The sequence below is a fragment of the Megalops cyprinoides genome, chromosome 2, assembly GCF_013368585.1.
Source record: "Megalops cyprinoides isolate fMegCyp1 chromosome 2, fMegCyp1.pri, whole genome shotgun sequence".
Lineage (NCBI taxonomy): Eukaryota > Metazoa > Chordata > Actinopteri > Elopiformes > Megalopidae > Megalops > Megalops cyprinoides.
Window position 1 is genome coordinate 41,737,287 of NC_050584.1, and position 24,750 is coordinate 41,762,036.

General features: G+C 40.0%; 2 protein-coding genes and 1 long non-coding RNA gene across 4 annotated transcripts; 1 reads left to right on the forward strand and 2 right to left on the reverse strand.

Annotated features, from left to right (window-relative positions):
- Nucleotides 1–1,777: 1,777 nt before the first annotated feature.
- Nucleotides 1,778–3,551, reverse strand: LOC118768874. The gene is made up of 3 exons (XR_005004462.1): nt 3,242–3,551; nt 2,176–2,263; nt 1,778–1,838 (listed from the first exon to the last, which is right to left on the reverse strand). It is a non-coding gene; the product is annotated as an uncharacterized LOC118768874 (long non-coding RNA).
- Nucleotides 3,552–5,439: 1,888 nt separating this feature from the next.
- On the reverse strand, nt 5,440–14,179 carry LOC118772772 (MAU2 chromatid cohesion factor homolog). Its single transcript, XM_036521371.1, has 19 exons — nt 13,921–14,179; nt 13,357–13,374; nt 13,010–13,075; nt 12,529–12,624; nt 12,102–12,196; nt 11,881–11,908; nt 11,307–11,462; nt 11,015–11,161; nt 10,761–10,851; nt 10,539–10,642; nt 10,259–10,336; nt 10,003–10,068; nt 9,841–9,924; nt 9,480–9,529; nt 8,780–8,857; nt 8,132–8,243; nt 7,020–7,110; nt 6,478–6,605; nt 5,440–6,223 (listed from the first exon to the last, which is right to left on the reverse strand). Exons 1-19 carry the CDS (start codon nt 14,152–14,154, stop codon nt 6,149–6,151), a joined length of 1,797 nt encoding a protein of 598 aa, XP_036377264.1. The 5' UTR covers nt 14,155–14,179; the 3' UTR covers nt 5,440–6,148.
- Nucleotides 14,180–14,918: 739 nt separating this feature from the next.
- LOC118772748 (mitochondrial coenzyme A transporter SLC25A42-like) lies at nt 14,919–23,939 on the forward strand. 2 transcript variants are annotated; one of them, XM_036521327.1, is made up of 9 exons: nt 14,919–15,316; nt 18,685–18,757; nt 18,973–19,118; nt 19,777–19,894; nt 20,629–20,654; nt 20,826–20,992; nt 21,733–21,849; nt 22,128–22,279; nt 22,430–23,939. In XM_036521327.1, exons 3-9 carry the CDS (start codon nt 19,038–19,040, stop codon nt 22,753–22,755), a joined length of 987 nt encoding a protein of 328 aa, XP_036377220.1. In that variant the 5' UTR covers nt 14,919–15,316; nt 18,685–18,757; nt 18,973–19,037; the 3' UTR covers nt 22,756–23,939. The 2 variants fall into 2 exon arrangements, with proteins under 2 accessions (XP_036377220.1, XP_036377218.1); XM_036521325.1 differs by lacking the exon at nt 14,919–15,316 and adding an exon at nt 15,831–15,895 and having other exon boundaries at nt 22,430–22,755.
- The last annotated feature ends 811 nt before the right edge of the window (nt 23,940–24,750 follow it).

Here is a 24,750-nt window from a genome sequence, read left to right on the forward strand (position 1 = left end):
TTCATACAGTCCATGCAGCAATGATCCATAGAGGATTATTAAAAGACAAATTAAAACAAAATATGCAGGAATTTTCAGCATGTTTTCTGTGTACAGTTAAATGTGAATGCCCATCTACATTCTTTTTCAACAAATGAGTCATTCTGAATTTCATGTAGCACCCAATACAATGGGATCATCCTCACAGGGATCTATAAAAGTGTGAAGCACAACTTTGAAAATGGCTTTTAATCTTTTAAACCATGTTTCTTCTGACCTCTCTCAGCTATACCTGAACCCTATTAGTGTGCCAGCTAGATGCAGATAAAGTTACTGTTTCAGTTGACTTCAGCCACTTTCACACTTGATCTAGTACAAGGTGGCAACCACAAATGCACAACAATCTAACCGAGATTCTGCCTTTCCCTTCTGTTTCACACTGCTCTTTATTGCAAAGAAGGAAGCCATCCTCTTGTCACTCTTGAGGATACCACCTTTGCGTAGAAAAAAAAAAAACATCATTGCTAATACTGTAGGTAACTGAAGTCTTTCCACCCGTCTTCAGAATTGCTTGCTGGCCTTGATCTTAAAGATGCCAGCTGACAGGTCCACAATTCTTTGAGAAACACCAATCTGAGAGTAGCTAGCTGACAAACATACTTTCCAAATCAATAAAAAAACAAATATATGAAGTAAAATTTAACATCAGTTTACAATACGTGATTTGCAGATTCACATTCATCATGCACCAGTCAATCATCTAGAGCTAGCTATCAACTTTGCTTAACTTGATTTACATAGCCTTTTTTTGGCCTATCTAGTTATGTTTTTCAGCCTCATAACATACATTTTACAGTTGTTTGTCTCACATTTGCAAGCTAGCTACCTGTCACTACCAGCTGTGTTAGGAAACATGAAATCTGATGAGTGAAACCAGAAAATACAATCAATTAAAACAAATTAAACACTGCAAGCTACATAAAGGTCTCCACACTTTCTCATCTCTACATTTATTAATGTGCTCCTGCTCTAACAAGTTGCTAGGTCACAAGCAAGATTTAATTAGTGGCAAGTTACATACTGCATTTTGCTCAGGATATCTGTCTGTCTGTCCACATTCACAGGACCATAATAATGTATTAATAGTTAATAATATGTTAATAATGTGAGTTGGATTCAAATTTATCTGTAATTTCTTATCTTATCTGTAAAATCTTAAAATGAAACACAATAATGCATCAAGAAGGCTTATACATATCACAACACAGATTTTATAGCTAACCTACTAAACAGTGTATCTGCTAAATCAATGAATGGCAATGCAAGTCAGACTTTCTTATCCAGAGTGACTTATATCACATTTTCATGTTATCCATTTATACAGTGGGATATATTTCCATGAAGCACCTTGTCCAAGGCTACAACAGCAGTGGTCTACTTGAGAATCACACCAGCAACTTTTGAGTTGCAAGCCCTGATTACAAGACTTGTAAGCATGGCAAACTGTGTACTTTAAATGGAACTCATTCAAAAACAAAGATATAGGCCTAAAGATATTCTGTACTACAGAGGAAAACGAGAATTATCTTCTCTGAACTCTCTGTGGAGTTGTAGTTAAATCCAGCTGGGGCCCACTATGAAACACAATTCACTCTGTCATCAAGAGATGCCAACAACAGACTGTGGCCATCTGCAATGCTTACATGTACAACAAAGAGCCAAATAACAAATAAAGTGTTTGCCTACATCTTCTGGTTCCTTAAAAATGTATTGTGAGACTCACAATGAAGGAACCGCCTTTCTTTACAGGTAAAGGGTCAGGCTGAATAAACGTGGTCACTTGCTTCTCCTCTGACAACCTTCAAAAAATGATTTAGAAACATGTGTCAGGGATGGTGTGTTGGGGAACACTGCACATAAAATGACAATATATAATCATAAACTACTTTCTTTACCTATAACTTTAACTATCTTATCCACTCATACAAGTTACAATTGACACTCAAGTTAAAAATAAATATATAAACATACCTGCTACTACTGCCCAATAACACTTAAAGTAGGCTTTAAGTAGCACTTTAAAACCCCTTTTAACTGAGCTCTGGGATACAATAGCTCTACAGAGTCACCCAACCCCAGCATTGATTTACCCCCACCAAGTTCTGGACTGTTAGCAGATTCTTGCACAATACGCACCTCACAGTCCTATACACCATGCATGAACGTCATACTCTGTTACCGACAGCAGACCATGGCATCACTGGATACCAAATCTTCCAATGTCCTGACAAAAAATCACTGTGAGCCTGACTCAGTAGCATTCAAGGCAAAGCATAACTTTGGCTGATGGTTTTCTTTGATATTAAATGAAACAACACAGAAAGATGAAGCCAAACAACGGAATGAAAAAGTAAATTTGTTGCAATGGCGACCCGTGGCCACTAACTGTAGATAGTCATGCAGGCCAATTAATATTAAGAATCCTACCTAAGAGGTTTAGATGGTTTACGCCGTATAGTACTAGAAAGGCTTGATAATATTTGTCACTGTTGTGATGTGGAAGGATGCATCATTTGTTATTCAGTGACAATTTTGTTATGCATAGGGACTAATATCAACTTTGCTTAAGTAATTCAGTAATCGACGGTCTCGTGATAGACTGGAAAATACGGACAACTACGGCAACATTGGGCTGCATAACGTTCATATCTGTCTAATTCATGGATGTTTCACTGACGCGAGCTCAACTGCCATTTGACACATATGATTCCGTGAGTTTAATACGCTGAAGTCATGCAAACTCGATCGTATTTATAACGATAGCACTTATAACTTATTGATACAGTATGCGAGATCGGGGACACAAGAAGGTCACACGCATGCCATATGGTTAGCTAGCCAGCCACCCAGCTATTAGGCCGTCCGTCTATCCTTTCTACTATCAAACTAGCGACCAAAAGATAATCACATAGCTAACTAGCCAACTCATAGCAAGCTAGCTCGGCATATAGCTAACATTTGTTATTTGGGTATGCAAATAACTCCCTGACAAGTTATCTTGTCTAGCTAGATAGTATCACTACTTTGCTTCAACAGTTGCTAAACCAAGCTAAGTTAACCTGCTAGTCAAGCACCTCTGAAAAACAGCATTTCAGCTAGAGGTACATAAAAGGTAACTACCTTGCTAACATTCTCTAACAACTAGACAAGATAACTTTTACGATGTTAGCTAACTAATTCTATACACTGTAAAAGTCCGTACCTTCCGTGAGTTTATAATGTTTTCTGTACTGACAGCGTAAAAGCCGATGTATTCTGACTTGGCGATGTTTTGTTCTTTTTCGGCGTAGCTACGGATGTGTCGTGGTTGTGCCAATTGCAATGGACTGCCTGGGGTCAGGAGCTCACTCAGAGTTTCGGGTATCCCGTAGATTCATTTAAGAGTCTTGAAATGGTCAAGAATGTCTAGTATATTAAATTCTGTCACGTTTTCAAGCAAGGATGTCTTCACTGAAACTCAACTATACAACTGAAAAAAAATATTTGAGAGACTGAGAGCGGTGTTTTAAATAATCCCGGCATTCCGGTTGCTAGGCAGATTTTATTCATGCATGAGTTTCCGGGTACCGACAGAAGACCGACACCGCTAAGAACCAAAGAATGAGTGAATGAGTGGAAATTTATAGCCAATCACGCCGAAGTAAGAGACGATAACGTCACTATATTAAAATGACAGTTCAGTATTGTACACCAGTTAATGTAGTTCCCGATTAAGTAAAACAACCACAGACGTTAAAGTTGTCTGGGCCCATTTGTGTGATCCAGATACTGTCTGGACACAACAATAATTTGACACAACAATAATTGAGAGACCGACAACTGGCCTGGAACATCAAGGTAACCAGTAATGAAGGTAATTAATTAATGAGCTACCCAAATCTTTATAAAATGAGTGGCCCGGATTGCGATGACATTGCGACTTTCTTTCTACTAGGGAGGGCGCAAGAAAGAGACGATATCGGGAAAAGTGGAGTAAATTACACCCTTCGTTGCTGCGGCAGTGAATTAAATTTGGACAGCGTCCAAGACTGTACATGATTTATCTTGGTTGACTCGACTGAAATAAACATTCCAAAGCACTTCTTCCTCTGACTTAGTAGTCACCGTTCAACCTACCAAACTAACCTGTGCTCTAAAGTGTTGCCTGTTAGGTTGTTTCATAATTATTACAGTAATTAAGGTGCTGTGATCCGGAAAGTCTGTCATACAGTTTATTATACTTAATGCCCCTTATCTATATGACTGGGAAGTCACAAATTGGCTTACTCAGACATTCAAATCTCTAGCACACTTAAACTGCAGGCACAGTACAAATGTTTTTCAGTTTTATTTGAAAATTAGCATATTTGGAAAATACCAGCATTCAAAAACAGTTATATCAACGTGGATAACCCAAGGTTTTGTATGCCCATTTTAGAATAGACAAATATAAGCATCAATGTGACTCTAATGCTGTTGCTTACAGAGGGAGAGTTAAAAATACATTTCACACCCAACATTTGTTTAAAGATTATTTATCATATCAAACGTTACTATACAGCAAAAGCTAAGTGATGACAAAAACCAAGATGGTACACAATGCTGAACTTGCAGTATTTACACAAACTAAACATTCAGTATGCAAACAAAATGATTAAAATAATGTTAACTGTGGTATACAAATATTAAAACTTTACAAAATTTAAAATTTAAGATGAAGAATTGAGAAAAATGTGTAAATCTCCAGGAAAAAGCTGTTTTAACTTCAACATCTGTACAGCTAACAGGAACCTGCATTGACACGCAATACAAAAAATACAATCTTTCAGACATAAGTATGAGAGAAAAGGAGATAGTTATATTCTTGAAAAGTTTATTACATACCGAAATTCATAGCAACAGTTAAAAAAACGTTACTTTGAACATTATATAAAAAAACGACGATTACAAGCAATTTCTCAAATTCTGCTGAACAGGGACATCTGCTGGCAGGTTAAGGGACCGCACTTATTGAACGTTCACTTGTTACACGCATCTGTGCAGCACATCAAACTTTTTAAAAATAAAATATGACCACTTTAACATTAACATTTACCTGAACTTTAATGTTTTATCTATGGTTTTATACATGAGCAGGACTTCTAAGATCCCTTATAAATTCAATCCAAACAGTGACAGCCAAGCCAATTTTTTTAATCAACCTAGAACAAGTTGTGCTAAAACAGCCAGAAATCAACCAGTAATATGTTTACAATATTGTGAGCTCAGAAAAGGAAAGCTTTAAATTAATATCTTTTCCATGCATCTGCAAAAAATATTTGCAGTCACACTAAGTAAACCAAACTAAAAATAGTTTATTTTCCATAGTTAAAAAAGTAAATAAATTATTTTTTGCTAATATTTGTAAAACCACCCCCTAAATTAGCATGGTCAGGTTCAAATATCCACCACAATTGTAGCTGCATATAAGTAAGTAAAAACAATAGGCATATTACTGTGTGAAAGTCCTTTGTCGGTTTGAGTGGTATTCATCCTCACGACCCCTGAAAGCCAGAGAACAGTGCCAAGAGGTTCAACTTGTGTTTTGACAGCAAGTAGATGCTGTCCCCAGTTCCCATTTAGTTTCCATTTGTGGGCCTCCTTTTGCAAACACTTCCAAATCAGTTTTGGGAACCTGAGGTAATGCTGGAAAACTCACCCTTGGCAAGCCTTGTTTTCCCATGTTTGAGAGCCTTTCATTGATAATATTGTCTTCATATGCCTGGAAGTGTTTGGTCTGGCCTTGATGCTATTGCCACCTCCCCATGTGCAAGTCTGGTCCATATCATGCAGTGTCAGTGGCTGTCATCTTGAGGTAGGGGGGAGTCAAGCTCTCCATCTCCACCATCGCCTTGTCTGTGACGTGCCTCTCCTCCACCTTTGCCCCAGTCTCTCTCTGTATCCCAGCTGAAAGATGCTCAGTATCCCAGATAAAATCTGTAATGAGAAATTCCCCTTCCCTTCCTTGACCCCTCTCCATTCTCCATTATATTCATACCATGGAAAGAACCATAAGTTAATATTGAAACAATTGTAGATAAAATTCAGGCAAGAGCCAGCAGAGTTCTTTTGTATGTTGTCCCAGCTGGACTCATAGCAGGCTGGCCAGGCTGGTGGTAGGGCCATTCTGGGCTTGAAACTGCACCGGGGGAGGGCCATCAGTCCACTGCCACAAGACAGGAAAAGCAAAATATCAGCTACTTCCATCTTACATTTATATGTACATACTTAGGTGTTGTATCGAAAGTTTATCAATTAGGCCATGTGAACATTAATTGGCTATAAGATCACAGAAATAATACACTGAATCTAGCCATAACTGTCATAGGTGCTGCTAGAAAAGGAAATGACAAGCCTACGCAAGCAACAGACAAAAGCATATTTTGTTTCACATGACATCTTTCAGACACTGCTGCTTACACTAATGAGGTTGTGCTCTGGGAGGCTGCAGGCAGCAATGTGGTCCTGCAGAAGCTGCTGGGAGAAGTTTTGGTGCATTTGAGCCGCCTCATGTGCATCAATCGTGTTCCCACAGGCCTTGTTCAAGTCTACAACAGCAAAACACAATCATGTTAATGTATTTGGATTATCAGTAGGATTGATCAACAGAATATTCAACTCTACCCATTGTACTGCCAGCGCAGAGAGCTACAGTTTACTCTTGGAAGCATGTAAATCTATTCTAATAGTCTGACAGGTAGACACTAAAATTAAACTGTTAAGTTCCCCTTTTCAAATGCAATGGGCTCCATAACTCTAGCAGTGCTTTAAGACATCCATTGTCATCAGTTCCTTAATTTAAATATTAGTCGAAGCAACCCGAATGTTCAGTGTATAGCTCATTCTATGCGCTTTCAATGGACTCAAAGGAAAATCTTGACTCAAAGTATATGTATTATCCTCATATTCAGAATAATGAAATGGTGATGCTGTCATTCAGGAGAGGTGCCCTTCAGATTTACCCTTCAACAGAGCTGAAGACCACAGCTGGACAGACATGTCAGGGATCTTGCTGGCAAGCTGCATGGCTGGGACCACCATGTTGTTGCTCTCCTAGAGAAAAAAGAACAACTTGAGAACTGGAGGCAGACAATATGGGTAACTTTGTGTTTCTTTTTCCATGATAAACAAGACAATTCTGAGGTTGGAGCAGAGAGTTACTATTTTAAGATGTTGCCAACTCACAGCCCACCTTAGGTATTGTAACAGTCTTATGTAAATTGAGATGACATCTTATTGCAAGTTTAGTGTTTGTTTTGATATATAAGAAACATTCCTTGGTGGCTGCAATGGTGTAAAAGGAATTCAGTGAGTGTAATGTAAATGCGCACACAATAGGAATTTAACTCAAGAACTGTACAATCGCCTGTTTAGACTGAACACAACAGCAATAACAACATAAATAATAAAGGCTCCATGGGTCATGGAAATTTGTAAAGGACTTAACAGAGTAGAATCTCCCAAAACTAGAGCTGGGAAGCTACTGCATATGCTTTCTCTAATTCCAGCTGACCTCAATTAATCAGGTTTGAGTGAGCTGTTGAATACTTGAATACTGATGCGGATTTCACACGTGTTTACAGTATTCTGCCCAAAGACCTTGTAAAAAAACATGTTAAGTGGATGGTGTGAATGCAGTCATTACAAAGCAAAAGTTTGAATTATTTTTTTATCACATGTACCTCAAACAAATTAGCAGTACATGATACATTCAAAGCAATTGATTAATTTTAATCAGTATTTGAATTCATTGTCAAAGGCCTTGGACTATTAAACAACCAATAAAACTTTATCAACTGAGAGAACTGCTGTAAATTTAAGGGGCAGACATAAATGGGGAAAAAAGCATAGAATTAACTGTTACATTAATGTTATTAGTGGCAGAAACATTTCCAACACATTTATTTTACAAAGGTCTTCTACAAAGATGTCAAATCATGATCAGTAGTTACTTAGCCTGAGTTACTTACTAGTCTGACATAGCCTGAGTGGTTGAGCTCGGCTGGAATGAAAAGCTGCAGTCACTGGACCGCCTCAGCACAGGCCTGCCCATGACAAACACCTATGTTCTTACCCTGTGGTTGCCCAGCACATAGAATATATGGCCCAGCAAAACGAGAGAACAGGCTGTCAGTCGATTCAGGTCTTCAGCATTGGACATCTTCAGTGTTTCTCGCAAGAACCGCCTGAAAAAGGAAGGGGTAGAAGGTGACTGGGAGGAAGGGTGACTGGGAGGCATGTCACTGTACTAATGATGAAGCTATTGCGAGCCTTGTCCACAAAGGGATGGAAGAGACTGTAACAGGTTTACAGATAACTTGCAAATGCACCCATTAGTTTGGTGGCCTTGTAATTAGTCTCCCTGCATCACAGAAGTATGCACTCTTATTTAGTTTTACACAGCACTGAGTTTAGTGCTGGCTTGCGATCTGTCTTCCTGTAAACCAGGAATCTGCGCTAACAAGTGTGGATTTATTTAAGGTGGAGCTTATGTCCAACACACGGTATGTTTCTGGGGACATGCATGGCAAAACAAACACCCCAAAGGCCAAAGGATGTTGTACACGTTGTTTTTACATTTGAAAATTGGCTCTGGGAAGCGACTTATTTAGTCATGCTGAAGAACAAAAAACTCAAAGCCACTATCCAAAGGTATGTGTTCTCTGCATTGCAATACAGTGTCATCTTTCTGGCTGTGAAGTACACTGGAAAAAGAACTCACTTTGCCTCATTGTACCGCCCTTGGAAGAAAGACAGGAGTCCCCGAATGTAGAAGGCTGCCGCCCGCAGACAGTGTGAGCTGGGAAAGACGGTAGAGACATGCACTCAGAGCATGAACAGAAATGCACGGTGACTGCTTCCATTGGGAGTCAGCAGTCTGAACAAATTAAGTACAGTGGATATGTTATGTTTACAAATGCTTCAGATTGTCATGTCTTGTCAACACTGATGTCAAACTCTTTGGAACACAAACTGGCCAAAAGAAGAGTTATTACAGTTAGCTGAAATTCAAAATACAGGAATATTTCAGTCAGCAAAGCCTCTACAAACAAAGTGCCTTGATGATGAAGTTAACATTACTCTGCAATTAATAAATTATTTACCTGATATAAAAATATTCAAAATAACAGTAAGTCATTTCAAAAAGTGTGAACAGCCTTGCCTTTTAAGCAGAACGACAACTATGGTATTTCACAACAGTATGTCATAGGCTGTGGCGACCCTCCCTAACTGCAATAAGCTGCTGTCCCAAAAAGAGAGATGGTATGTACTTGCACATTTGAGTTTTTATAAGGCTGTACAAAGAGCTATCATTTAGATGACTTTTTTCGCCCATTTTAGTAAACATCAAATACCAGTAAGTATATCCCCTCTAAGGTTAATGATATGCAAGAAAACAAAGAAAATAAATTTTTCATTACCTTACAGGGAAATTGTGATCTGGATTTATCCTCTCCAAAAGACTGTACAGCTATAAAAATGCATATGTGAAATCACATTTGAAAATCAGATGAAATTCAAAATTTACAAATATTAACTCCTCAAAATATACTGCATTAAATGTTTCTTGAATGAAGCTGAATCAACGCTTAACAATTCCACAGCTAAATGCATGGAGTTACTGTAACGGGTTATATTGGTTGTTGTCTCAGTCTAAGGTCAGTTATGATGCTGTACTGGAGAATGGAAGATGATCTGGATGCTTTAATAGATATTGGAATATCTGGATCCACTCGAGTGGCTATGACAAGGCCGTTTGGATTTGAATTAGGGTGAGCTGACCTCCTGGTGTCTGTTTCCCTCCCTGATGTAAACGCTGGCCAGGTTTGTCACGATGAATGTCCACAGCTCCTGGTGTGTGGTCAGCTGCACAGAAAACATACTGTTAATCACCCTCTGTGACTCTCCACAGCACAATTTCTAACCGTCATGTGTCTGACTCACCCGCAATGCTGTGGTGAACTGGGCTTCTGCATTGTCCATGCAGTTCACAGAGATACAATACAGACCCTGAAAAACACAATACAGCCAGAACCTTGTTTCAAGAATATTCCCGACAATGACACTGAACACCTCATTGTAATATAATTACATAAAGCACATGTTTAATCTGGACTGTACAGGTATTACATGGGGCACATCTTTCTTTCTTCACTGAAAACACTCCTTCAGGGTCACTTCAGAACTTGTGATTACTCACTAGTAAAGTGTGAAGCTGAGCAGCATGGTTGGAGAATAACCTGGGCGACTGTTGGCACAGCTGACAAACCTGGGAGATCTGAAGCAAAAGGAAAGAAAAAATCTCACACTTCACATGGAAACTAGCAAATTAGCATTACACCTATCTCATCTGCAGTTTTAATCAACACAAAACAGACTATTTACTCAACAATAATGGAGCTTGTGCAAATGTTCCTTCACAACCCTAGTGCTGGCATGAAAGCTAGATAACATTTAACAAAAGAATATTCTCTACAAACCTCTTGTAATGCTGTTGCTTTGTGGCCAGTGACTAGTCGACACATGATGATGTGTTCTAGTAGTATCACTTGGAATGAGGAGAGAATGGGACTGCAGTCCAGCACTGAAAACAAGGCAAGTGACATGAGGACAAACAGCGTCTGCCACTTTGCACCATTTTTGCACAGCTTGTGTATTTCCAGATTCCAAGATTACCATGGATATACCAATACCATACTTACTTTTTAGTTTTTCTAATTGCATGAGTGCTTTGTCTGTATACTTCTGTGCCTTTTCCAAATACCCTGCTTGCATGGAGTGCATGACTGTGACCTGCAACACACAAAAGGGGGCTCTTAAATGTCATAACGTAAACTGGTATACTGAGTGTAAGCCTGGGAAAAGACTCAGCTGAAAGAGCAAACTGTAGCTGTGCCTGTCATTGGACTGTAGCCTGCAGAGGCTATGGGCATCATTAAGGGCTGGCAGTGCTCACCAGGTAGACAAGCACACACATGTGCTCCTTAGGTAGCCAGTGGAACAGGTCAGCAGGATTGCTTGGCAGTATCTCATCATCATGGAGTGTGGAGATGGTCTGAATGCACTGTTGTAGCTGCTTCAAGCATGGCTTCACACTCTTCACCTGTCCCACACAGAAGCAAAGGCACCACTACTCAGTCAAACTCATTTAGCAGGTGAATCATGGCCCGCACTTGGGAAAATGCAAGGATGCATAGTAGTTGTAAGGGTCCTATGCCTCATCCAAATCTTGATCAAGGGATCATTACCTGTCCAGCATCCAGATAGTGTGTGACCTGCAACACTAAGAAGAACACCCTCAGAGACTCCTTTTGAATGGGGTTCCCCTGCCAGTTCTCCACGATCTGGCCGCAGAGTGTGAGCAGGGGGTGCACCTCCTGCAGTTTCCGCTCCATCAACAGCAGCTAAGGCAAAGAACATCCACACAGAAACACATTACACATCGGCTGGGGTGAAAGGAGATGCTCGCAGTCTTAAGGTGCACACACTTTCTACATCAAGAGCGAAACTGAATATCATACTGACAAGCACAGACAGAAAGGGAGATTTGCAAGATCATAATGCTAACCACAAGTAAAAGCGTGGTTATCATCATGGTCCCCATGAAGCAGCACAGGGGTTTTAGGAGCACTATTTCAATTCAGGTGAAGTTTAGTCTCCTTTGTTACAAATCCACAAACTGCATACTGACATGTTTTGTCTGAACACCTCTGTTTTCCAAAATGTAACACCTTCTTATACTCACAGGCTTGTAAGTACCAAATAAGTGTGTCACAGTGAATTCTTTTCTGAGTTTCATGTTAAGTTGATGAGTAGACTTACCATTCCTTTACTCAAGAGAAACAGTGCTCTGTAACAAAAGAAAACACAATCAGCATAACCATCTGGTAAAAAAATAACACATTGTCTAACAAATAGAATAGCCATTTAATATCACGGCAGGACAACTTTAAAGTCCACTGTTATGGTTTACATAATAATAACGCCATACTAGCTTTATTGCAGTGCACTGCCCTCTACAGAAAAAACTGTGACTGCAGTACCTGGTGTATTCAGAACCCACGACTCTTGCATATTCTGCTCCTACGCCTAGAAGGTCACAGGCAGACACCAGATCCTTCTCAAGGGTGTGCAGTTGCTGGAATAAAAAAAAAAAAACAGCAACACATGAAGTGCCATATACATCTATATATATATGTATATATATATACATATATATATACACACACACACACATTTTTTTACACATTTTGATAAACTGTGCTATCATAATTCAAAATTAACCAATGCCTCCTTTCATAAGTTTAAAAAAAGAGACTTTAAAGCTAAGTAACAAGACAAATAATTAGACATACTTAAACTCAATAGTGGTTATGCAAACACCATCTTTCTTTACAACTGCATTTCGGGCTATTTTTCCTCGTGAAAAATGCTAGATTTTGTTGAGTTAACTGTCAGGGTTTGACTTACCGCAAGCTGAAACAGCAATCGGCAGTGCCAGTAGGGAGTTTGCTGCGAGATCTGAATTGCCTTTCGCAGTAAAGGCTTTGCAGAATCCACCAAATTCTAAAACCAGACACAGAATACAGAACTTCACCAAGGAAATCATTTATAGTTAACTAGATAAGTATTTTTCCATTTGCGCTCCTGTAAATTTAAGCATTTAAACAACACAAAATGCAAGTGATTTATTTTCTCTTGCTTTCTATCAATGTACTAGTGCTCTTCTCTCATTGTTTCTATGTAGTTCTCCATGAAAGACTCAGTGGCAATGCCTTTGTTTGTAGTGCTACATAAAATAAATATTATTTATTGCAATGAATACTCAGAAAATTTCAAGTAATAATATGCCAATACATGAGCTGGAAAAGTTCAAAAATAAATGATTGCCGTAGAGTACATTTTAACATACAAGTAGCTAAGCACACAGTAGTGAGTAAAAGGTACTTACCTGTTGGCAGTACAGTTCTGAAAGAAGACTTGCCGCTTCAAATTTAACATCTTCAAACTGTGGGACCTAAAATACTTTGTCAAGGAAGTAATTCAACATATGAAATTCAAAATCTCTAGCATTAGGGACACCATGTACAACTGCAAATCTGCCACGTTGTTTTGAGTCTATGACACTACTACCACCAGTAATGTGGCTAACACAATTGCAATGACATGCCCTCGGTTAGATATTTAGCAATATGGAGGAGGAAATGTATAAGGAACAAACAGAGCATACAAAAAACAGTCCAACCAAGTACTGCTGACATTTCTTTTGACGTTCATAAGGTAAGCGAAAAAGGATACTTGTTGCGATATGAACCACTGAAAAAGAAGCAGAAAAACGGGTTAAGTAAAAAAACACCAATTAAGATGGATTTTATACAAATAATGGTCCAAGCTTTACAGAAAATAAAAAGGCTCATCAGCTAACGCTGCGTGCTGTCTAGGGACAACATTAAATAAAATTGCCTTATTACAGAGCAAGGACTTAGAGCAAGGAAAATGTACGGGAATAATTATTCACAACCAAATATCGACAAATACATGTAGCACTGAATGTAATTATCTAGCGAGTTAAAAAGACACAGCTACTAATTAAATGTTAAAAATGCAGTAGCCGTTTCTACTGAAACTGACAAGTCTTAGCAAATTAGCTAGCTAACTAGTACACTTGTAGAAAAACAGACAAAACGAAAAGTAAGCCTGTGAATGACATGTCGGTTTTACTTGTTTAATGTTTAACAGAACAGTTTGTGTATGATTCCACCAATTTCCGCACTCTTCCTTTTCTTTGTACATCACCGACGTGGCCTTTTCGTTTCCCCGCCTCTGATTCACATCCCCGGTCTTTCCCCAACTATCCCTCACCGCTTTCTCCAAGTGGTTCCGGGCGAGTTCGCTGTTCTTGGTGTGATGATAAAGGACTGAGCCGAGCTGAAGGTGAGTTCGGGCTTCGACCCTTTGCGGAGGCTTGAACTGAAAAACTGCCTGAAGACAGTGGACGCAAAGACGAATTTTAGGGGGGCTAGAGGTGCGGAAGTGCTCTGCAAACCCAAGCAAGGCTAGGTACCATGATTCCGGGGCCTCACCGCCAGACGCCATTTTGCCGACAACAACAACAACAAGCACAGGCCCCTATCCGCCCCCGCGTGATTTCAACGAATACCACGAGAACACAGCAGAGACTTGGACCGAATTGGCTGTCGGGACGTGTATTTTAGGACAGAACCGTATAACGTCATCTGTGAAGCAAAATTAGAACGACGCTGACCTGAATTCGCACGTAACTACACCTTACATGTTGATGCGTTTAATGTGATATCCAATGCGCAGAGAAGAACGATATATTAAGAAGCAGCTTTGAAAGAATTCAATTTAAAATTACTGTTCTTAACAGGATGGAGTATGTTCTGTAGTATTTCCTTGTAAAAAGTATTTGCACTTTACAGCATTTAAAGCTAGTATTATGTAGGCCTACATGTATGTTGTATTGTGTGGACATGTTAAATTGTGGATGTCTATGCAGAGTAGAAAAATATATTTTACAAAATGCTGAACAATCTTACATCAAAGCTGAATCATAAACCTGATTTTTATTATCATGGTGATTATACATCCGTTCCGCTACTGGTGATAAGCGATCTGTTGTTTAAGGCCGAGGATTAACCCCTTTCCACACCAGCCTTCTGTTTTGCTGTTGTCTTGAATCAATGTCATGTAAGTACGCGTCAGGCGTAGTACAAAAAGCAATTTGCCCCGCCTTTTCAAATGAGTTGTGAAAGGACGAATCAGGAACATTCAGATCGAAGCCACTCCCAATATTCTATGGTCCAGTATTCAACAACTCAAAGTTTGGAAAGGTTATGGTTCTTCCGGCAAGCTGTGCATCTGTTGTGGATGAGTGTTTGTTAACTAGTTAACTATGTCCAGTTGTCGTTGAAGATACTGCGTCGGCGATGGAAAGTTGGGAATATTTTGTAGCAACTATAGCTAGCTAGCTGAAGCATTGAAGCAATGTAGTGAACGTTACCTAAGGCCTTGGGGTGCAACGTAGAAGGCTCTTAGCTAACGTTAGTTGTCTATTTCTAAATGTCATGGTCGAGTCGCAATCAAAAGTGTGATGCCGTCGATTTCATATCGACCGTTAGCTAGCTGTTTTATGTCCGATTCAGTACCCTTCGGATATCTGTCATCGATTCATAGAATAAGATGAAACAAATATAGGTAGCTAGTTGCAGCAAGCAGAAGTCCTGGGGGTCCACAGGTGAGGTGGTGTCTGGTGTCACAATATCTGCACGGAAAGTCACAACATGGAAGCTTTGACACCTGGGTAGTTAGCTAACTAGACGTCTCGTAAGGACTGCGCAGTTGGTTGCACTGCTTGTTAGCGAGCTACGTAATTTGCAACAGCGCATTCCCAGATAACGATATTAAGGACTAGACTTCATAACTAACTCGGTTAACAAGATAGTGTCACTAGATTTGCATGTTAGCTTGCGGTCTTACCACTTCTGCTTTTCTTTTTCCTTATTTATTTTGTTAGCCCATCCTAGCTACTTGGCTCGGAACCTCGTAATGAGTTGTATCTTGATAAACAAGTAAAGATCTGCGTGTACATCTGTGCATTATTATGTAGACAGCTATCAAGCTATACGAACGTTCTTTTTCGATAACGTTAATTATTTTGGTAATCTAGTTTTTGCACGGATATTACAGATGGAACGTCAACTAGTTATTGGTCATCCCTAACATTAGTTAGCAAGGATAGCATGGTATTAGCTGACGTAACTTTACTGTTTACCCCGTGATGGAAAACGAGCCTCTATAAACAACAGGATTAAGAGTTAAGTATCTTAACGTGACATAACTCTGACAATGTCAACTCGGTCTAGTTTACTAACTTATCCTAAAAACAGGGTGCAAGCTGGTTAACTAGGTTAACTGTCTTCCCACAATGGGTTCATCTGGGAGCAGCTGGGCGTTTTCACATACTGTAGTGTATATATGTTCATTTCATTCATACATTTGTTTGTACTTTAGCTTACGTCTGTGATCTTTTCACGTTCGTGATGTACATCTATTCGCTAAATATTTTCTAATCGGTTAGTCGTCCTTTTTGGTTGCGATTTACCGAGCTAGCTTTCTTGTTAGTCTAGATCAGCGTTTCCCAAACCTCTCCTGGAGGACCACTTGTCCTGCATGTTTCAGATCTCTCCCTGCTCCAGCACAGCTGATTCAAATGATCAACTCGTTATGAACTCCTGAAGCTGCTCAATGGCAAACTGACCGTTTAAATCAGCTGTGTTGGAGCAGGGAGAGATCTGAAACATGCAGGACAAGTGGTCCTTCAGGAGAGGTTTGGGATATTTTTATACCGTGTCTAGCCACGTTAGGTAACCAGCAAGCTACGTTAGCATTTCCATACACGCCAGGTAAACAGGGTTAAGATAGGCAATGTTAGTTGACCTAAATTGTTTGCCCGCAAGATCTCGATTTCAGCTGCATCTTGCAGCAGGGAAACATATTGTAGCTTACTTCCACCGCACTAGTAGCTTGTTTCCTAAATGGTCATTTGCCTGCTCTATTGTAGCGACGTGAGTGGAAACTGTAGCACTACGTTCACGTTAGTTGCTTCGATACCAGAGGAGAATAATCGCAGGCCAGGGTTGCCAGTTGCACCCTCAAATTATAATTTTCGCTGAAATGGGAAACGTATGAAAATTAAAATTGGAATTGGTTTTAAACATACTTACATACTTTACATCTTGCACAAACATTCCTGTTCTTAATATGAACCAATTTAGAAGACATGTTTTCCTCTCAACGGCTAATTCTAAATCCTTGTTCTTAATATATTTAATAGTGATGATTATTTTCCAGCTTTTCGGCGATGCAACTCAGCAATTGTGGGTCGCGTCCAGAAATGTTAGTCCCCTGATTAGTGCCTAATCAATTGCGAACAGAAATCAGATCCGCTAGCAACATTGTGAACTGCAGTCATTGCTATTGCTTCTGATGGATTTTCACTTGTAGTATAGGTTTTTTTTTTTGAATCTTCAGGTTTGTTTCTTTTTCTGGAAGATAGTTATTCATGTTGTGTCACACAGTTCTGTGAGGAAAACGTAGCATTGTGCATAACGATTTTGCTTTCATAATCCATCCCACAAGAGGGTGTTAATGAGATGCTTTTAAATTTGGATTTTACATTGGAAGTAATCCATTTTGGCTGCAAAAAGTACTCATGCTCAGTGACATTGACTCTCTTGAGCTGAATTTTTGATACATACAAAAATAAAAGCGCATTGGTTTCCATTATATAAATGACAAGCCACTGACAAACCACCACTGCTTCTCCATTTTAACATAAAACTCAGCTAGAACCATGTTTATTAGCCAACTCCAGTGGTGATGTTTTCTGGAGTGCATAAAACAGCTTGGGATTGTAGAAAACAATTTAAAAGCTCTACCGTCATCTTTATTTATGTGCCTAAAATATTTTGTCAGCCTAAGTTTTAACATTATGGGTTGATTTGTTGTGGAGATTGAGAAGGATCTGCCCGAACGGCAGACCTGAAACTTTCATCTCAGTCCATAGTGCACAAAGCTCATATAAACATCATTGTGTTTCCAGTCAATTTTAAGACTCTTAACCATAACCTTGGTTCGGAATTAACTTGGTTTGACCCCTTTCCATAAGGGAGAGACTTTGTGGACTCCTCTGATGAGATCACTTGGGTGGATGGAGGAGGATTTACACACATTTACATTTACATTTATTCATTTGGCAGAGGCTTTTATCAAAAGATAAAAGCCATATAAGGAGTCAACAGTATTAGAAGCGCTGCATGAAGTTTCAATAGTTGGCCAGGCGAGATACAAGCTGGCTGGGAGAGATACGAGTGCATGAAACCATATATTTGAATTTCTTTTAGATTAAGATATAAGAAATTGCTTTAGGTGGTAGTGTTTCAGATGTCGCGGAAGAGCAGTTGTATCTTGAGAACATCTTCTTGAAACAAACTATGCTTGCTATTTAGATAGGACTAAGAAGCTACAATAACAAACACTACAGATAGAAGTGGTTAGGTAGTGTTCCTCTTGTCAAGTTTTTTGTGACAACAGGTTTCTGCCTAATGTCTCTCTTTGTGTGGTGGTGTTGTCTGAACACTGATGATGTTTACAGTGCAGCTGTGTAATTTAACTATTTCCTGTAACCTATGCTTGAAATAAAAGAGCCAAATCCATATCTATATCTGAAGCATGATTCCGTATTATATATGGTTATGTGGCTGCTGAGGGCGATGGCCAATTTCAATGGAATGGGTACAACACAAATGAACTCTTTCAGAGTAAACACAATGACTATAGTTGAACAATCACATACTCTTTCCTGCATGCTGACATTTACTAGTCAAACTCCATCAACTTATTCAGCATGTTCCTCAACTCTACCAACAAAAACAGTCCAACACAGGCAATCTTTATTAAGTCACTCAAGGTTAATTCAATGTTACTGACTTTTCTGGGGGGATGTCATATATTTAGATCATAGCTTTGATCCATCTTTTCTAAATGGTTAAACCTAACAGAAAAAAGGATGACACTTTTATTTCCTGTCGTATGTTTCACTAGGTACTATTAGGACTCCACTCCATGTACCTTCAGTCACACGGGAGTTGTGGAACCTGCTATCTTAGTTCAAGGGGTAAGTATTGGAGACAAGCATTTCACATGGGGGCTGAACTGCAATTTAAAAATGCCTAGCATATGCAACCTCTGGAGATGCAAATATAATCATAATCATGAGTAGAACTGTATAAAGAACAGGTTTTGTGGTGTTGAACTATGTAAACAAAATGCAAAAATAGCCAAAAATGACCACTTTGAACAGCATACAGTGTATGTATTGTTTCTCTGCAGTGTGCACTACCTGTTGTGAGCAGGCTGTCCCAGAGTGCTGGCCTGAATGAGTGCAAGGGGTAGGGATGGAGAATGGAGTGCAAGAACACCAGGGCGCAATATCACATGGTGATGTACTTTCACACCCCTCTGCCGGCCAAACTGAGGTGAGTCGCTTTGTCCCCAGTAATACTCTCTATTATTTCAGTTTGATAAGGCTCTAAATTTTTGGATTTAGCATTTTTGGTGAAAAGAATTGTCTCCTTTAGCTGGTCTCGTAATGTCTGTCTTTTCCCAGTGCACATTTTATGATAAGCAAGACATTTGTCTGATGATATGTTTAGGTTGTGGTTTACAGCAAGTACTCAGCTGACTATATTCACTTCCCCTTACTGTAGTGCAAGACGTTGATCACACCAAATGCCTCAGCAGCCTGGGAGAACAGACATTGGTGCAGAACAGAGCCACTCATAACAGAGCTTGTTTCCCACTGCTGAAGGAACTTGCCCCTTTTAAGGCATCCTGTCCCTGTATCACCAAGGGACTTCTTGATATTTTTAAGTGAACCCCCAAACCACTATCTGCACTTGCTTTCCAGGTGCATCTTATTGTTGACTTATAAGGGCCTACTGCCTTTTCACTGCACACCTTGGATGTAGTTCGGGCAGTTCCATTTACCGTTAAGGGACCTTTGTCCTGTACTTCCACCCGTGAGTAGTACGTGTAGGAAAAGGGGCATTTATCCCGCTGTTTCCTTTCTAAAACCACCTCAATGCTCATGCTCTTGGTTAAGAAAGTGGTGTATGTGCATGTGTCTGTCTGCAGGGCCTAAAGCAAGATGCTGGTCATGCTGTGCTCAATTCCCTATTGTCGGGGGCCTTGGCTGGAGCTGTGGCCAAAACATCTGTGGCTCCACTGGACAGAACCAAGATCATCTTTCAAGGCAGGAAGGCTGGTCACTTTGGTGACAGCATAATATTCACATAGTTAATTATTTTGTTTAGATCAGTACTTCCCAACCTGAGGTCCACGGATCCATAGGGGTTTGTGATGGCTTTGCAGGTTCTCTGAGAAACCAGGGAACCAGCCATGACTGGACACTGATATACATAGTTTTCATGTTTTGCATATGCAAAGGACAACAAAAAATAACAGTGTTTTATATTGTTATATTTAGTCTGTATCTTTATAAAGTACAGCATGTTCAGGTATTCCGTCTATCATGATTGATATAAAATATATTAATTAATTAGAAAATTCTGGGTGAGCAGAAGATAATTACCCTATAACATTTTTCCATGAATAATCCAGTGACTGAACAAAAAAGTTTTTTTTATTTTTTTTTAGTTTTTTTAAAAGTATTTATTTACTTACTTTTTTGTGGGGGGTGCAAGTTACATTGCTTTACTGTGGTGTAGTGTTGCCTGGTGGTAAGGAGCAGTGCTCATAAATTAAAAGTTGGTGGTTTGATTCCGTGCTGAGATACTGCTGTTGAACCCTTGGGCAAGGTACTTAAGTCACAATTTCCTCAGTAAATATCCAGCTGTAGTAATGGATAAAAATTGTAACTGATCATCTGCTAAATGACAATAATGTAATGTAATGCTTTAAATATCTTTTGAATTCTAAAATGATGTCAACATGCCTGAAATCCACATACTTTTTTCTCCTCTGCAGTGTCTTCAAGCAGATTTTCAGCCAAGGTGAGTGTATACAGTAGCTATAATCACAAATGATCTTCCACATCAGGCCATTCCATTGGTATTCTCTTTTCAAACATCGTTTAGAACACAGAAACTTCAAAGCTGAGTCAGGTAAAAGAGATGGTGGATTCTGGGTGTCAGTGTTGAGTGAGCTGTCGGGTTTGTCCGCAGGAAGCATACAGGCTCATCTACCGCACCTACCTGCAGGAGGGTTTCCTCGGCCTGTGGAGGGGGAACTCTGCCACCATGGTGCGCGTCGTTCCCTACGCAGCTATCCAGTTCTGTGCGCACGAGCAGTACAAGAAGCTGCTGGGAGGCTACTACAGCTTCCAGGGGAAGTAAGGCCCTTCAGTTGCTCCTCCTGTTTAGAACAGATATATACCCTTTCTGCACACATCCAGCATTACGCTCTAGCCGTCCATGGCTCCTGACTAACTGTATGCGATATTACTGGATCATCTCCACTTTGAAATGAGGTCTGTTCAAAGCTCACATTCTTAGGACTGATTTCTCCAAACTTGCAAATTTTCCCATTCCTGTGAGAGGGGACCTGTTTCCATTATTTATATCATGTATTTCAGACTACACCATACGCCATTACGCATTGTTTTGAAAGTCAGGCTGATAAACTTGTATCTGATCCCAGGGCCTCCCAGTGATACTGTTTTCCGACTGCAGGGATGCATGATGAGATGGCAGACTTGAGCAGTGGTGGAAAAAATGTACATCTGAAAATCCAACCCTTTTACAATTATTCCAGTGCTATTTGTGCCAAGAGTATCAAGAGTATTTCCTGTACATTTATAAGCAGCACAGTATTACAGTTTTATTTAATGGAAAAACAGTAGAATGAGAACTGAATTTGCTACTTTTCCCAAGATGATTTAAGTCGGTGAAAGATAGTAATGTAGAAAACCAGGCTTAAGTGAACAGAGTTAACACTGAAATATGCAGATCAGTCAGTTGAACCCACTATTTGATTGGCCGCTTAGCTTTGGTCATCAGGACTGCTGCATCTCCACAGTTAGTGATTGGGTTTTAAAGTCATCCATGCTGTATTGATGTGCCTGTCTTCCAGAGCGCTGCCTCCATTCCCTCGCTTCCTGGCGGGATCGCTGGCCGGGACGACAGCTGCCATGCTGACATACCCGCTGGACATGGTCCGTGCCAGAATGGCGGTCACCCCCAAAGAAATGTGAGTGCTGCAGTAGTTACACAAAGCATTCATTACAAAAGTGATTTGGACTAATCAAAACTCCAGACTAACTGTGGCAAGGGAGCTCTATTAGTCTGGAGCAGCTGTGAAAATCTGATCGTAAAGGACGCTATATCAAATGAAATGAAGACAGTGCTGTCTTGATGAGCAATGACCTTAGCATCCTGTTGTACTTATCAGTGCTCATGCTCCTCAGAAGACTGCAGTGAAGAGACTTTCTCAGGAGTCACGTCCCACACCGTGTTCTCTCCCCACAGGTACAGCAACATCCTGCACGTGTTCGCACGGATCTCGCAGGAGGAGGGCATGAAGACCCTGTATCGAGGCTTCACCCCCACCATCCTGGGAGTGGTCCCGTACGCAGGACTCAGCTTCTTCACATACGAGACGCTAAAGAAGCTGCACGCAGGTACCATCCCTCTGGAAAAACCCACTCTCTCTGGGTCAGCGCATTATGTGTATATGTATACTATGTATGTGTTTAAGCAGCGTTTTAAAGCAGAGTGTCCTCACACGCAGCTGTCTTCGTTGCATGCCCATCTGTGTGTCCCTTTTGCAGAGAAAAGTGGACGGGTGCAGCCGCACTCCTACGAGAGGCTGGCGTTCGGGGCGTGTGCGGGGCTGATCGGCCAGTCAGCGTCATACCCACTGGACGTGGTGCGCCGGCGCATGCAGACCGCGGGGGTGACGGGCCACACGTACAGCAGCATCATGGGTACCATGAGGGAGATTTTGGCAAAGGAGGGGCTGGTGCGTGGGCTCTACAAAGGCCTCAGTATGAACTGGATCAAGGGCCCCATCACTGTGGGTGTCAGCTTCACTACTTTTGACCTCACTCAGATCCTCTTACGCAGATTGCAACAGCAAGGGTACTTTCCCCAATGACCAGCAGATTGTGACGTTGTCACAATATAGCGCAGTGGCACAATACAAAGGGATTTCTGCATTTGCAAGTCTGCGTGAATGCCATTATGCACAAGGGCAGAAAGTAGCGTGAGCAGAGGAGCTAGTGCCCCAGGTAGCAATGAACATGTATTGCATGAGTTTTTATGTGCTTGCTCACATGGGAACACACACATAAGCACCCAGAACCTGGGCATTAGTTCTGTCAGATTGAAGAAATCGGGATTACAGCACAAAATCAGACATCATGGACAGCAAGTGTCCGGAGTGTGTTGCCTGGATGTGCTTACATACCGCATGATGTGTTTGGCCTGCAGTACAAGTACAGTTGGATACAGCAGCTCCATAGGTGTGCTGCTGGCAGCAGGCACGTTAACGAAGCATTCCCTAAACTGCAGGTGAGAGATTCGTGAAGGGTCCCCCATAATCATTCATAAACACAGTTATTATCCAAGTGTACCTGTTTCAAAGATTTCAGATTTCCTCTACAAACTGTTCTCTGAAATATAAACACAAACTGAAGAACATAAATATATATGCTCCAAAACATTAACCATTAGCTTTCAAAAACAGAACCCTATGAAAAGTGTTGCATCTTTTTTATCAAAATGCTGTATGAAAACGTGCTGTTCTGTGCTTGTGCATCCCTGCATTATGAGATGTGTCAGACACACTGTCACAAATGGTCCACATTGCTTACTAAAGTGTATCGTATGTAGTGTAGTATGTTGATTTTACATCAATATTATCAGATGAGAGGCCTGATTGAAACTGGTTATTGGTTTATTTTTGTATAATGTAGTACCATATCAGGTAGCATGATAGAGTGCAGATAACATGGAATGAATACAATTGATTTGTAAATGTCATTTATTCTTTCCTTGCTAAGTAAAAGGGTAACTTTTTACTTTTTCTAAGTCAAATGTTTTTTGGCAGTTTAGCAGTGGTTTTGGAGGTACAACGTGTTGATGGATGCTCCTCACAGAGCCTCACAGACCTGAATGAAGGAGATGTGGCACTAAACTGTGGTAGGATGTAGCCACTCTTTGCTTCTAAAGTGCCTGATGGAAATGTATTTGTAAATGAGTCTGAAAACTCATATGAATGTTTGAATATGTCTTTGGTCAACACCCATTTCCCATTTACGTGCTATGTGATTCCATATTTCTGAAAGGAAATTGGATGTATAATATCAGTTGGGTATGTTATCATCATGAACAGATTTAATATAGCTACAATATATAGTATAAAAGCAAGATATATTAATAGCATTTTCAGTAACTAAAACTGAAAATGTATAGTGTACAGTATTGTTTGCTTAACACAAAGCACAACAGCTAATCATACCCAGAGAAGTGTCGTCCAGTTAAAGAAATTATGTGAAATATGTAAATATTTAAATGTATGTATATTTACCTACAGATGGAAAACTAAGTCTGTAGTATGAACTGAACAATGCAATGTATTACACCTTATTACTGTACTTGTGAGTAAACATAGTAACAACCTAGATATGCAAGATATGCAAATGCACCTTTCTTGTGATTTTTTAATGATTACTGGTGTCCATTAATAATTCATAATCTCCAAATGATGTACAGGTTGTATAAATCCACACAATAACAGTATAAACAACAAATGTTCTCATCACAACTACATGCTGTGTGTCCTACATTAACTGGAAGCTTTTCTTGTTAAATGAATATTTTACTCTATTTGGGCTGTGTCCCATTTTACTTACTAAGCTCTCAGTTAAATTCTCTGTGTGGATGTTATGCCTAGTGATATGCATTAAATGCGCAACCACTAAATATTAGAGGTCATTACTGTGAATCTGCATTTTGTCCTTAATTTTAGTTTAATGATGTGTGCAAAAACCTGATCGTTTTTTAGACATGGGCTTATGGCATCCCATGATTTTTCTTAGCATCAGAAGAGTGATGTTCACTTACAGTTGAAAGTCCTGTAATGTCGAGA